At 45.2% G+C, this 14,989-nt stretch overlaps 1 protein-coding gene across 3 annotated transcripts in view; it reads left to right on the top strand.

Moving 5' to 3' along the window:
• NMT2 (N-myristoyltransferase 2) overlaps positions 1-14,989 on the top strand; it is a 69,801-nt gene that overhangs the window by 25,615 nt on the left and 29,197 nt on the right. For 2 of the 3 annotated variants that reach the window (XM_055331639.1, XM_055331638.1), the window contains exons 2-3: positions 14,152-14,287; positions 14,743-14,785. In XM_055331639.1, coding sequence (XP_055187614.1) covers positions 14,152-14,287; positions 14,743-14,785 — 179 coding nt within the window. The remainder of the gene's footprint in view (positions 1-14,151; positions 14,288-14,742; positions 14,786-14,989) is intronic. The other variant, XM_055331636.1, reaches the window with a different exon arrangement.

The raw sequence follows: 14,989 nt of genomic DNA, 5'->3' as shown, positions 1-14,989 counted from the left end.
TAGCACACATCTGAGTAGGAAAAAGCCAGCTTTCCCACTGTGTTTCTCCTTGACCTTCATATTGCTGCCACGTCACCATGACACAGGTGTGGGGGCTTCCCCACCAGGCAGTGTTGCCACACCAGCTGGGTGCCCTGCACATTGATGCAGCTCCCATACTGTCTTCCTGGAGGTAGTCCCACGTGGCTGCCCTCCCGCTGCCTGGGATGCCAGTCCCAGGCCCATGTGGTTACCCCTGCGTCTGATCAACTGGCTAGAAGTTGGGAGGTTACCATGACCACCTCCTCAGGTTCAATTAATTTGAATTCCCAAAGCTCAGGAAAACAGATGGCTTAGTGTTTACCAGTTTATTATTTTTAAAAATGTGGTGAAGACTATGGATGCACATTCAATTCAGATGGAAGAGAGGCCTAGAGCAAGGTATATGGGAAGAGGCATGGAGCTTCCATACCCGCCATCTCCAGGTGGGCCCCCCCAGCACCTCTGTGTACCCCCCACCTGGAAGCTCTCTGAACCCTGGACGTTTGGGCTTTTTATGAAGACTTCATGATTACCCATGGTCGGTGGTTAATTCCGTCTCCAGCCCCCTCCCCACTCTCGAAAATGAGGGGTTGGGGCTGACAATTCCAAACTTCTAATCAAGGTTTGGTCTTTCTGATGAACAGAGAATGATATATTTTTTTCTATTTCATACATTTTATAATGAAATGAGAGACGTTCTGTTACTCAAGCTTACACCGTGGTGGGAACAGCAGATAAGAACCCCAGGTTAGAGTGTGCTGAATAGAACAACGCTCAGATGACAGGGGCGGGGCGGGGGGCTGTCTCTGAGTTAGGGGCACCTGATCCAGATTAGGGGAGGAGCACCTCAGAAGAGGTGATTCTTGGCCTGAATCTTGAATGACAAGCAATTTGCTAGGCATTGAAGGAGGGAAGGGTGTCTGGGCAGGGGAACAGCATGCTTAACTATATAATAACAGTGCCTAGTGTTTATTGACTGGCTTTCTTTGTACGAGCCGCCAGGCTACACACTTACAGACCTGTCTCATTTAATTTCCCATGGGTCTTCCATTTGTGTATTATCTAAATTGCATTAGGAATATATGCCTCATAAAGCAAGACTTTGTTATATCTTTATGTTCCAGTAACTGTTACTGTGTAACAAACGGCAACCATTTTATTAGGCTCACAGAATCTGTGGGTTAGTAATTTGGAAAGGGCCCAGTTAGAGGAGGTTCTCCCGGTGAGGGGGTTGGGGGATGTGTGTCTCATGGGGTTCCCATTCAGATTTCAGCTGGGACTGCAGGAAGCCAAAGGCTCCCCTAGACGGAACAGACACCCAAGGTGGCTCACTCATGTGGCCAGCTGTTAGTAGGGGTCAGCTTGTTTCTCCTTCAGTGTGCCTCCCTGGGACCTCACCAGCAGGGCAGGGCTCAGGGTCATCTGATGGAGAGAATGTTCCACAAGAAGTGGATGGGGGCTGCTTGCTTTTCTTACTAGACTTGGAAGTCACATATGGACACATTTGTTGTAATTATGGGTTATAAGTGAGTCACAAGACTGTTAAGTCCATATGTTCAGGGGAAGGGAATTATAACCAGGGTGCGGGGGTGCAGGAGCACCTGGCTCTGGTTGACCCAAACAAACCAGGGTCAGCCACTCACCGCTGACAAAAAACCAAAGGTAGAGAGATGAATGGTGGTAAACAAGAAAGGACTTCACCAGGAGCCCAGTGGGCTAGTGTCTCAAAAAGACTGTCTCTTAAGGGCTGAAAACACTCGCAGGTTTATGTAAGGAAGATGTGGGACAAAGGTCGGTGGTACCTGCAGGGGGACAGTGAAGGTCAAGTCGGTCATTGCCCTGGGGGTCTGCGTAGTGCTTGAGGATATCTTTTGCCCAAGTTAAGAGATAAGCTGGAAAGAAGAACCTGATCAGTTAGAAACTATATACTGAGGTCAAAATGGAGGTGATTGGCGTCCTGTCCCCACGTGAAAATGCCATTCCACTTCTATGGAAGGAGAAGGGACAGTGGCCATTTCTTCTGTAGCTACTTCCTGCTGACCAGGGATGACGTAGGGAAGACGGACAGGGCAGCAGGTCTTCGTGTCTCTGGTTCCTCCCGAAATCTACACAGTAAAGGCCTCTCCAGGCTTGTGTGAATAGCACAGGCTCCCATCTGACAAACACAAAAAGTCAAACAACCACCAAAAAGAACAAGAAATGGAGCAATGCTTAGCAGGGCGTATTTCCATTTGGAAGGAGTCAAATTTAGATCCTGCTAAAAGGATCTAGAGCTAGAGCATTTATAGCAGTGATGTGTTTGTTTAAATCTTCTGTGGCTCTGGTTACATTTTTTGAGTAATTTGGAATATAGACACAACATTCTGTTTTAATGAGAGCATGGGTTCCACTTTGGGCTGCAGTCAAAATATCAAGGGCCATCCAGTTTTGAAGGACTACTTTTCAAATGCATGTGGTTTCCTTATGTAGGAGGGTGACTGCATGCCAGGTTTAATTAAAGATGGCCACCGTGTGCTTAGCTAAAGCCTCTACTTGTCATTTTGCATTGATAAGGGGCAGCTCCTGCGACAAATATGATTAAGGGAGAAATCTATCAGGAAACCACTTTGCCTGATGTGTCTAGCTTTAACAATGTCCTAATTACAAGGAAGCACTGGCAAGTGGGAGACAGCTCCTCCTGGGAGATGTGGGCATCCCCAAGTGCATCGTCCAGTTCAATCATGAGGAACGTGGGCTGTCCACAGTCTCCACTGTCCATAGTTAACCCATGGACTGTGGTCTGCTCCGGCTGTTGAGGAGCAATTTTGCCGTCCCAGCCACATAGAATCAGCCAGGGTGTCAGCTGAGTTATACAACTGTTGGGGAGTCCATCCTGTTGTCCAGCTATTAAAATAATCATATGCCCATGGGTCCTATTATTATTCCCATAGGGTAACAGGCAAGAAGAATGTCCACACATGAGCTGTTGTGGTGGTTTCTCTGAAGTTTATACTTCAAACTGTCCAGCTTAGGCAAACAACAAACATTTAAAGACAATCAGAGGTAGAATCTAACATCTCCAAAGGTCTGTTATTGAAATATAATTTTTCTCCCTCAAATCACCCTCATTTCCATCAGAAGTAGCCAAATGAAAGACTAATTTGTTTGTAAGACAAATTGAGTTTTAACAAACTTGGCCTGATTATTTATATACGCACAGTAAGAATAGTGACTGGCTGTACAAGTTCTTATAAATCTGCTTGCTGGAAGTTTTTATAAGGTGTTTCAGATTGAACTTTTAATATCCTCTTAAGGCCAGAAACCAAGCCACATACTTGCTGTCAGAGTTGCCCAGAGTGCCTATAGGTTTGGGCGAATTCCTCTTCTTCAGGTCCCCAAAATATCCTGAAATTTCCTGTACCTGCCAGGAAGTGACATTCTTTACTCACCTGGTGAGGCTGCTGGGACCTGTCAGCAGGGTATCAGGCCAGCATTTCCAAGGGGCTCATTGGCTCCATCAAGTCAACCTCGCTAAAGGTCCCTTAAGGCTGTCTAGTCACCTCGGAGTCTGTGCCTGTCTCTCTAGTATGACACTTTTAACACCTTGGTAACATACCTTGTGTTTCCAGTGGTGTCCTGTTACAAGAACAGATTGCTGGGATCCCTGGGTGGCGCAGTGGTTTGGCGCCTGCCTTTGGCCCAGGGCGCGATCCTGGAGACCCAGGATCGAATCCCACATCGGGCTCCCGGTGCATGGAGCCTGCTTCTGCCTCTGCCTATGTCTCTGCGCCCCTCTCTCTCTCTCTCTCTCTCTCTCTGTGACTATCATAAATAAATAAAAATTAATAAAAAAGACTCAGTACACTGTAATACTAATTACAGTCAGTCCTCATTATAAAAAAAAAAAAAAGAACAGATTGCTATTGAACCTCTGCAAGTGATTATAATCGCCACAAAAGAAAGAGAACTCACTGAGAGTTTTTTATTTCTGGAGGGTTTGGAAAGGGAGAAAAGATACAGGTTTCAATTTGTTCACAAAGGAATATTTTATCATATTTATGTAAGTCATAGGTATCCTAAGAGAAACTATTTCCTTAAATCTGGAAGAGCAAACATTAGAGAACCAGCAGTGCTTCAAACAAGAGTCACAAGAACTATAATTGTCTTCCTCAATTCATTCAATCTCATGTTACTAATTCCTGTTCTGTTTGAATGCAGCTTTTCTTTTAGTTCCAGAAATTTTTTTTTTTAAGATTTTATTTATTTATTCACGAGAGACACACAAAGAGGCAGAGACACAGGCAGAGGGAGAAGCAGGCTTCCTACAAGGAGCCCAGTGTGGGACTCATTCCTAGGACCCCGGGATCATGCCCTGAGCCAAAGGCAGATGTTCAACCACTGAGTCACCCTGGCATCCCTAGTTCCAGAAATTCTTACCCAGTTTAATTTTATGATTTTAAAGATGTTGGAAACCTGTATTTGTCAAAAGTCTATTCAATGACTCTCCTTAAGATGAAACACATTATGTAAGATCACCAGCATGGGTAATCATCAATGACTCAAAAATGGCCATGTTTAAAGATCTGGTGAGAGTTTATTATAATGCAGTTAACATGGAAATCCAATTATTTTGTGACACACATTTCAGTAATCAGAATGTCAAGTGATGACATACTAAAACTTGAGAGATTTCATCTATTTACTAGAACAGTGATAGCATTTTGCCATACAACATAATACAAGAAGTTTATCATTATTTGTTTGATGGTGTTCCCCAAGTAACTGATCATACCAAATAAACAAGCCTAATTAGTCAAGAAGACTTCATCTAGATTTGAATATTTGGGAACGCTGATTTTAAAAAAACCCTCAGGGCAGCCCGGGTGTATCAGCAGTTTAGCGCTGCCTTTGGCCACCTTTAGCCCAGGGCCTGATCCTGGAGACCCGGGATCAAGTCCCACTCAGGCTCCCAGCATGGAGCCTGCTTCTCCCTCTGCCTGTGTCTCTGCCTTTGTGTGTGTGTGTGTGTGTGTGTGTGTCTGTCTCATGAATTAATAAATAAAATCTTAAAAAAAAAACCTCAGAAAGGGGATCCCTGGGTGGCGCAGCGGTTTAGCGCCTGCCTTTGGCCCAGGGCACGATCCTGGAGACCCGGGATCGAGTCCCACGTCGGGCTCCCGGTGCGTGGAGCCTGCTTCTCCCTCTGCCTGTGTCTCTGCCTCTCTCTCTCTCTATCATAAATAAATAAAAATTAAAAAAAAAAAACCTCAGAAGGTTTTAAAGCACATATACAAATGGGATTGTAGATCATTATAAAACTTAATATTTAATTATCTATTTAACCAAAGTGGCAGTAGTAGATTCTACAGAAGAGTACGTAGTTGTTGGAAAAACTTAGGTTCTTTAATATTGAGAAGTTTCAGTTTTCTTAACTAACCAAAGACCTGATAAAGACAAAGACTTTGGTTTTCTGGGCAGATAAAGGAAAACAAGCTTCATTCACAGTTTCTTATCAAGAGCAAACCAACAATTCAAGAAGACTTTGTGTTTTTACCAGAAAGATGAGCCAAATTTCAATCTTATATAGCTGTACTTCTAAAATTCATTCATTCCAGGGATGCTTGGGTGGCTCAGTGGTTGAGCGCATCTGCCCTCAGCTCAGGGCATGATCCTGGAGTTCTGGGATCAAGTCCCACATCAGGTTTCCCACAGGGAGCCTGCTTCTCCCTCTGCCTATGGCTTTGCTTCCTGTATCTCCCTGTCTCTGCCTCTCTCTGTGTCTCTCATAAATAAATAAATAAATAAATAAATAAATAAATAAATAAAATCCTTAAAAAAAGAAAAATTAAAAAAAATTAATTCATTCCAGTCTGAGTCCTGACCACACGTAAAATTCTTTTTCAAAAACTCCCTTCAGAAACCTCTGCCACTTTGTTTTTACATTCACATTTTGTCTTAAGTTTTCCTTCTTTAATCAGTCTCATTTTAGGACAAAATTATTAGCTCTTCCTTCAATAAAAATGTATTCCCATTCCTCTTATCTGTCTTATCAAAAACACATCTTGGGGCCCCTGGGTGGCTCAGCCAGTTAGGCATCCAACTCTTGATTTCAGCTCAGGTTGTGATCTCAGGGTCCTGGGATCAAGCCCTGCACTGAGCATAGAGCCTACTTAAGACTCTCTTTCTCCCTCTCCCTCTGCCACTCTGGCACGGGCTCTCATTCTCTCTCTTAAAACAAACAAACAAAATGCATCTTACTTTCCCTGCATACAGAATTGCTCTCCTTGTCCCTAAGACTCTCCCCCAAAGCCATGTCGTGTTTTGGTTTATATATTAGGCTCAGGCTTGAAGTCTGCAATCTCATGTAAACTAAGTCTAAGTATGGCTGAGGGCTCTGGGGGTTGATCTGAATACCATACATGGAGCAGGTACCTTGTCCGCTTCCCACACACCCTTTGTGAAATGGTGGACAGATGTAGGAGAGCCTGGGCATGGGGTGGGGGGATAGAAAGCAAACCACAGCCACTGGCCCATAGCAGTTCTGAAATCCAAGCAAGAACCTGTTGGCTGCTCCTGGATTCAGGTTCAGCCCTACTCTCTGGGAGCTGTCCTCCGTGACTCTGGGCTCTGTCCTTTGGGCTCTGGGCTCTGGGCCCTGGCCTTCCAGGCCTCCTTCCAAAAGAAAACTGACTTAGCATCTCCGGGAGTAACCTTCTTCTGTTTCTTGCCTGGAAAAGACTGAAGGTCCAAAGGCTTCTGTTGACTTTGTTCAACTCTCTTTCAAGCTGGTGTAATGCTGTTAGAAATGCTTTCCTGCATTTCCATTTACAATCTGCTCTGGTAAACAAAACTACCCTAAAATCCCTTTCAGATAAACCTTTCTTTCTAAGGGGCACCTGGTGAGAATGTTGTGTTTCAAAGATTCTTGGAAGCTCTAATATTTACAGAGGATAGACAAGGCCCATCAAGCCTTTTGTCCATTTGGAATGGTCCAGAGGCACCACCTTCAATCTTCTAAGGTCCTAACAGAGGGTCCTATGGCTCCACCCTCTCATTGATTTTCTGTTCTGAAGCCATTTTTTAAAAGATTTATTTATTTAATAATTTAGAAAGAATGAGTAAGCAAGGGGGAGTTGGAGAGGGAGAGAGAGAATCTCAAGCAGACTCCCCAACCCCACTGAGCATGGAGCCCAATGACGGCTCGATCCCACAACCCACAGGATCATGACCTGAGCCCAAGCTGACGTCAAGAGTTAGACTCTCAACCCACTGAGCCACCCAGGTGCCCTTGAGGCCATTTCTTAATATGTCAATATGTCAAGAAGGCAAATATCTCCTTTGCCTTCTGGAGACGCTGGGTATGAGAAGCACTTATTTTTTAACCTGCAAAGTACTGGCTGAGTGTATATGTTCTCTGACTTCCACTCAGAAACTAACTAGTTTATTCTTGAGTTGATCCCCCTCTGGTCTCATTATAGACAGCCAAGCCGAGCCGGCACCTTCAATCTCTGCCCAGAAATCTTTAGTTAGATCATCATCAGCTCATTAGGTACATTTTCTGGTTTTCTCCATTATCACTGGCAGCAGCTTTCTAAATATTGCTCCTCTAGTACATAATGAGGGTCTCCTTTCCTGGTTCAGGTTTCTGTTTGAAAATGAAGCACTCACTGAAGTAAACATTACACAAAACACTGTGTTTATTTTTTTAGAGTCCTCACCAGTAAGTCTCCTCTCCTTCCTTTTCACCTGGCCTCCTTGGAGCTGTTGCCTTGTGTTTTAGGGTTTTATTAGAGTGGTCCTCCACTTGCAGGCACCAAATTTCTGATCCTGTTTGTATTGCTCTGTAACACAGTCACCACAGAGCTGGTGACATAAAACAGCAGTCAGTCTGTCATGCTTGAGATTCTCCAAGGTGGAAAGGCAATTTCTCCCTTGGCACCTCTCACGCTGGTGCAGGCATGGATCCTCAGAGCTGATTGTCCAACCAGGCTCCCTCCTGCAGCCCTGGTTGGTGCCGCTGCTGCCTGGAGTTCTGTGCACTGTCTGCTGGCCCGGTGGTCTCAGTACTCGGACCTCTTCCATGGCTCCAGGCTGCCCCTAGAATGAGCATCCTGAGGGAGCCGGGTGGACACTGCATGGCCTTTTGTGACCCAGCCTCCAGAATCACATGGCGTCGCTTTGGCTGCATAAAGAGCAGGTGACAAGCCTGCCCAGATTGAAGGGGAGAGGAATAGACCCCACCTCTTGCTGAGAGAAGGATCAGTGAATTTTCGGACATGTTTCGAAACTGCTTGCACCTGGAACGGCATCTGGTAAAAAGAGAACCTCACTATGTGATGGCATCCAGTAAGTAGGCAGATCTGCCTCTCTTACGATATTTGCTTAGCAGTCTCTGCGCAGTGCAGTGTGACCCCAGTAATAACAAGTTATGTTACTTCTTGTATTTACTATGTATTTTTGAAAAGTAGAGATATGGCACTTGGCATTGTATACCTTTTACCACAATGAATTGAAAGCTAAATATGATTTTCCAATAGTCACAAAGTTAGTAGAGGAGAAACATAGAAGGATATTTATGTAGTTTTGCAGTAATAGGGAAGGTCTTTCTAAGCAATTGTTAAAAGCTCAGAAACTACAAGGGAAAGTTTTTTAAAATATTAGACTCCACCAAAATTTTAAATGTCTATATAGAAAAAGATACCATAAAAAAAAAAATAAACCAGGTAGGGATGCCTGGGTGGCTCACTGGTTGCGCGCATCTGCCTTCGGCTCAGGACGTGATCCTGGGGTCCTGGGATTGAATCTCACATTGGGCTCCCCGCAGAGAGCCTGCTTCTCCCTCTGTCTATGTCTCTGTCTCTTTCTGTCTCTCATGAATAAATAAATAAAACATTTAAAAACAAACAAAAATAAACCAGGTAAGTATTTGCAATCTAAATAATACACAGCAGTCTAGGCAATGTGGTACAGACATAAAGTTGTATCTCATAGGGCTGTTGCAAGGATTGAATGAAAGCACACAAACTAAAAATACTTCACAACTGGTAGGTTCCATCCATGCTTTTATAAAGGCCACTGACAAATCAATTTTTTAAGAGATGAGTAATAGAAAAAGGATATGAATGCACAATCCATGGAAAAATATAAGTTAGTAAACATATGGGAAGATTTATAGCCTCACTCCTAATTAAGTAAAGAAAAGTTAAATCTGCAACGAGACTTTTCTACTTATAAGACTGTCAAAGAGCTCAGTCAGTTAAGCATCTGCCTTAGGCTTAGGTCATGATCTCAGGGTCCTGGGATGGAGCCCTGGGTCAGGCTCCCTGCTCAGAGGAGAGTGTGCTTCTCACTCTCCCTCTGCCCCTGCCCCTGCTCTTCTCTTTCTCTCTGTCTCAAATAAAATCTTTTTTTTTTTTTTAAAGACTGTCAAAGGTGGGGGATCCCTGGGTGGCGCAGCGGTTTGGCGCCTGCCTTTGGCCCAGGGCGCGATCCTGGAGACCTGGGATCGAGTCCCACATCGGGCTTCCGGTGCATAGAGCCTGCTTCTCCCTCTGCCTGTGTCTCTGCCTCTCTCTCTCTCTCTGTGTGTGACTATCATAAATAAATAAAAATTAAAAAAATATTAAAAAAAAGACTGTCAAAGGTGAATAAGAGTGTTAATATTTCAGTATTGGCAGAGAAGTTGGGAAATTACATTCCCATTTATGTACTGTTTTTTGTTCCTTGATAGGAAAAATGTATTTTGCCTCTGGCTTTCAGGATTTTTTTTTTTTTCAAATCTCTGATTTTCTGTAGTTTGAAAAGGATGTGCCAATGCCGAAGCTAGTGTGTTTTGGCACATATCCTGTCCAGTGTCTTCTGAGCTTCCTGGATCTGTGGTTTGGTATCTGACATTAATTGGGGGAAATTCTCAGTCGTGACTCTTCCAGATATTTTTTTTATGTTCCTTCTTTCTTCCTTCTGTTTCTGGTATTCCCATCACGCATATGTCACACCTTTTGTAGTTAGTTATCCCACAGCCTTTGGATATTCTTTTCTACTTCATCAGGCTTTGTTCTCATGGCTTTTCACTTCTTGAGGTTCCTTTTTTTTGTTCCTGTTTTCGTTTGTTTTTTAGATAGAGTGCATACTTGCCTGTGAGAGTGGGGGTAGGGGAAGCCCAGCGTGGGGTGCTATCCTATGACCCTGAGATCATCACCTGAGCCAAAATCAAGAGACAGAGACAGGCGCTTCACCAACCAAGCCCCCCAGGTGCCCTGCTTTTGGAAATTTCCATTGAGCTTTTTTTCTGTATTGTTTTGTTTTGGGTTTTTTTTTGAAGATTGTATTTATTCATTCATGAAAGACACACAGAGAGAGGCAGAGACACAGGCAGAGGGAAAAGCAGGCTCCCTGCAGGAAGCCTGATGTGGGACTCCAATCCCAGGACGCCAGGGTCACACCCTGAGCCGTGGGTGGATGCTCAACCACTGAGCCACCCAGGCACCCCCTGTTAAGGTTTCTATTGCTGTATCTTCGAGTTCAGAGATTCTTTCCTCAGTCATGCCCAGTCCCCTAATAGGCCCATCAAAGGCACTCTTCATTTCTCTAACTGTGCCTTTTTTTTCTATCATTTCTTTCTGGTTCTTTCTCAGGTTTTCTATCTCTTTGTTAATGTTGTTGGCCCTTGCATGCTGTCTCCTTTGTTCCTTTGACACTTCCACATATTAATCATAGCTGTTTTGAATTCCTGGTCTGAGAATTCCAGTATCCCTGCCCTGTCTGACTCCTTTTTTTTTTTTTTTAATTTTTATTGATTTATGATAGTCACACAGAGAGAGAGAGAGAGGCAGAGACATAGGCAGAGGGAGAAGCAGGCTCCATGCACCGGGAGCCCGACGTGGGATTCGATCTGGGGTCTCCAGGATCACGCCCTGGGCCAAAGGCAGGCGCTAAACCGCTGCGCCACCCAGGGATTCCCCCCTGTCTGACTCCTGTGCTTGGTCTTTTTTTTTTTTTTTTCCAAGTGTGTTTTTGGCCTCTCAGTATGCCTTGTAATTTTTTCTGGGTAGCCAGATGTCAGCTACCAGGTGAGCGGAACTGCTCTGGGGGGCCTGCAGTAGCATGGAGGTGAGGTGAGGGCCAGGGGGTTCCATGGTCCTGCCTTTGGGCCCCTCCCAGCTCCTAGTGAGTCTGTGCCTCTGGGCTGTGAACTCGTTTGTGTTTTCCTGAATCTTCTCCTACCCTCTTGTGTGACACAGGACGCTACAGTGGGAGCACTGTGTTCTCAACAAGGCCTGGCCCCCAGAAGAAACTAGTCAACCAGAGCCTAAGTGACATGGGAAAATATCAAACCCAGCCCACTGTCTTCCCCTCTTTCCCTCCCACTGCCAGAAGCATGGGGGGATTGTTGTCTGATGTTTGCTCTCAGAACCTGACAGCTCCTAGAGGTAAAACTCATGAAAGTGTGGGAGATCCCTGTGACTGGATCTCTGGTCCACATGCAGGCCCCAGCAGTTGGGCAGTTACACCTCTGATTTTCTGTTTGTTTGTTTAACATTTTATTTATTTGAGAGAGAGGGAGAGGCAAGATACCCCCCACACACATGCCCCCGCAGAGCAGTGAGCCCAACAACGCAGGACTCAAGCCCAGGACCCTGAGACCATGACCTGAGCCAAAGGCAGATGCTTAAGCGACTGAGCCACCCAGGCGCCCCCACCTCTGGCTTTCTTACCTGAGTCCCACTCTGCATTCCTGAGACTTTGCTCCGGGAAGCAGCAATGCCCTGTATTCACCTGTCTGTCCAGTCTTAGTTTGTCCTGTGTCCTTGCCTTTCTCATGGATCCAAGAGGAATTGTTGATTTTTCAGTTAAGATGGAGTGGTGATTTCTAAGCTCCTTACATGCAGAACCAGAAACTGACATACTGTTGGTAAAGTGGATACTGGCACAGTATTTAGTAAAACAATCTTAATTATCTACTAAAAGTAAAAACATGGGTGCCCTTTGACCTAGCATTTCCACCTTTGGACATAATGGCATGAATGCTTAAAGATATAAGTACTGTACTTTTTTTTTTCAGCATTAAAAAAAAGGTTTCATTTCTTTATTTGAGAGGGAGAGAGCATGAGAGCGAGCACAAGCGGGGGAGCTGCAGAGGGAGAGGGAGAAGCAGACTCCTAGCTGAGCAGGGAGCCTGATGTGGGGCTCGATCCCAGAACCCCGGGATCATGACCGGAGCCAAAGACAGATGCTTCACCAACTAAGCCACCTGGGCGCCCCTGCCACAGCAGTTTTTAATATAGGAATGGTTAAATATGCTATATTTACACAATGGAATACACTCTAGCTGCTAAGAAGAAATGAGGTAGCTCAATATATCCTGACATGGGAAGAAGTCTTAAGACGCATTGTTAAGTGGAAGGCAAAAAAAAAGCAAGTCGGCGAATGGTATGTTTAAGAGACCGTTTTTGTTTAAAACTTACAGTGAAAATGAAGGCGTGCTAAGAGAAGAAAGACAGTTTTGGAAGAATATGTACCAGAAAACCCACTGGTTGCCTTTGAGGGACAAATGTCTCAAGGCTATTCATACATATCTTGTGTGTCTTGTATGATGCAGATATATTTGAAAATTAGGTAAAAAAGTCAAGAGGGAAAGTAGGTAGCAGCAGATACAGCCATTTGAGGACAACAGAATGGAACTGATCGTTTCCATCACTTCACCCTCCAGACAGGCCGTAGTGGTGTAACCAGCTCGGAACCTCACCTTACCTGCTGGGAGCCCTGTGGTAACCTAGACCCAAGTAACTGGAAACGGTACATCTCCTTGTGTCTCTTCCGCTATTTCAGGAGGTGACAGTCATAAGAGGACAAGAGTTCCAGACAGAAATGTTTTACCAGTGGACATTTTCTTCACGTGGAATTTCTTACTGTTAATTCCTCTTGCTAAATTCTTTACCAAGGAAAATTTCCCCTTCTATGGAGAAGCGGTTTCTTCGGTTCTGTGATGTTGAGATGAGTGGTTTGTTGCACCCAAGAGATGTTTATAATGGAGTTTTTCACAACACGTAGCTCTCCCTTAGAAGGCTGACTGGAAAGTAGGTTAGCGGCACTGTGGTTAAGTGTGAAAGTCCTTTGACTTCCATTATAAAATATGGTTTCTAGCTACAGTTTCCCTGCTCGGATGATATGTAAGCAGCTGCAGTATGGCTGAGTGGAGACTAATAATTCTTCCTACTTCCTTGTCCTGGTAACTCTCATCTGACTAAATTTCATTTCCCACCTTACATCTTGTTTTGAGTTTCTGGATCTGATCCCATCATGTGCATGTGGAGCGGGGGGCTTCCTACATGACACCAGCAGAATTCTATTTAACTCCATCCTGGAGGTAGCATCAGATTCCTTGAGGTAGGGGTTCAGTCCTACAGGATTGTGCACACCCCACACTGCCCCCCACTTCAGATGCCAGCCTCAAACCCAAACAGTCCCCTGCACTTCTGACCGACTGGCTATAAATCAGAGGTTCCCAAGACCCCTTGCTCAGATTCCACTAATTTGCTGGAACAGCTCACAGAAGGGATAGAAACATTTTATTTACTAGATGACAGGTTTATCCTAAAAGGAGAGGTCTCAGGACTGGCCAAGTGGAAGAGATGCACAGGCCCAGGTGTGGGGAAAGGGCGCAGAGTCTCCATGCTCTCTGGGCGCACCACTCCCCCCGAATCTCTATGGCTTCACTAACCCAGAAGCTCCCTGAACCCTGTCTTTTTTGGGGTTTTATAGAGGCTGCGTTCTGTAGGCAGGACTCATTAAACCATCGGCCATCCTGCTGCCCCCCTCTCCTCCCTGGATGTTGGGGGCCGGGACTGGAATTTCCAACCCTCTGATCACAGGGCTGGCACCACAAGCAACCAGCTCCCATCCATAGGCACTTTCCAAAAGTCACATCATTAACATAAGACATTTTTAAGCTCTTGTCGCTTAGGAAATATGTATGAGGGTCATCTGAATGATCAAATATGTATGCTTCTTAGAAATCACAATATCAGGTATCCTAACACAGTTTTGTTTTGTTTCTCCCCCCCTCCTGGGTATAATTCACGTTCTTCTCAATGACTAATTTTATATAATGATTTTTCGTTCTTGTTTGATCCTCTGTGACTCTCCTAACAGAAGTCCTGGAGGGGATTTGGGTGCCAAGAAGAAAAAGAAGAAACAGAAGAGAAAAAAGGAGAAACCAAACTCCGGAGGCACCAAGTCCGACTCGGCTTCTGATTCCCAGGAGATCAAAATCCAGCAGCCTTCAAAAGTGAGACCCCAGTTTTATTTTACCCCCTGCGGTGTTTCAGGCACGTGAGAGGCGGACTGTGCCACCCCGCCCCCTGCAAGACCAGAGGGGCGTTAGGGTTGTGCCCTGAGTGCGCGCTAGATGACAGTCGTCACTGGAGGCTTCACAGCCTTCCTGGCGCTGGTGTGGGTACCTAAATGACCAAGAGGTACAGACTGTGTTACTGTGTGTGTGTGTGTGTGTGTGTGTGTGTGTGTGTGTGTGGCTATGGGCTGCAGTTTTCCTTTTGCTCAGAGCAAATTAGCATGTAGATTGTAGTGCTAGAAGTTAAGTCTCAGCGTGAGTTTGTTAGGTGTGTCTTGTCGTGTTTTGTTTTGTTGTTTTTTTTTGAAGTTACACTTAATATGTAATTACTTTTAGTTCAGAAGATATTCACATTTTAATTTTTCTGGGTGTCTGTCTAATTATCTGAATAGCACAACACCATCTGGCAGCAGATTTCAGCGGGAGCAGCCACGGGTAAGTCTTCCGACTTTGAATCCTCAGTGGCCATTCTTAAATTCCATTGCCCAGGGTGGGAAGTGGCTCCCGACAGCCCCCCCTCCCCCCGGAGACATCCCCAGCCAGGACCGAACCTGCAGGGGCTCCGGGGGGCCAATGGCAGGTGCCCCGGCCACCCTGGCTGGGAACACAGGCCTTGCTTGCCGGCCGCAGGAGGCCACT

The sequence above is a fragment of the Nyctereutes procyonoides genome, unplaced genomic scaffold, assembly GCF_905146905.1.
Source record: "Nyctereutes procyonoides isolate TBG_1078 unplaced genomic scaffold, NYPRO_anot_genome, whole genome shotgun sequence".
In the NCBI taxonomy this organism is placed as follows: Eukaryota; Metazoa; Chordata; class Mammalia; order Carnivora; family Canidae; genus Nyctereutes; species Nyctereutes procyonoides.
Note: the sequence above shows the minus strand (reverse complement) of the source record. Positions and strands in the feature narration are given on the sequence as shown.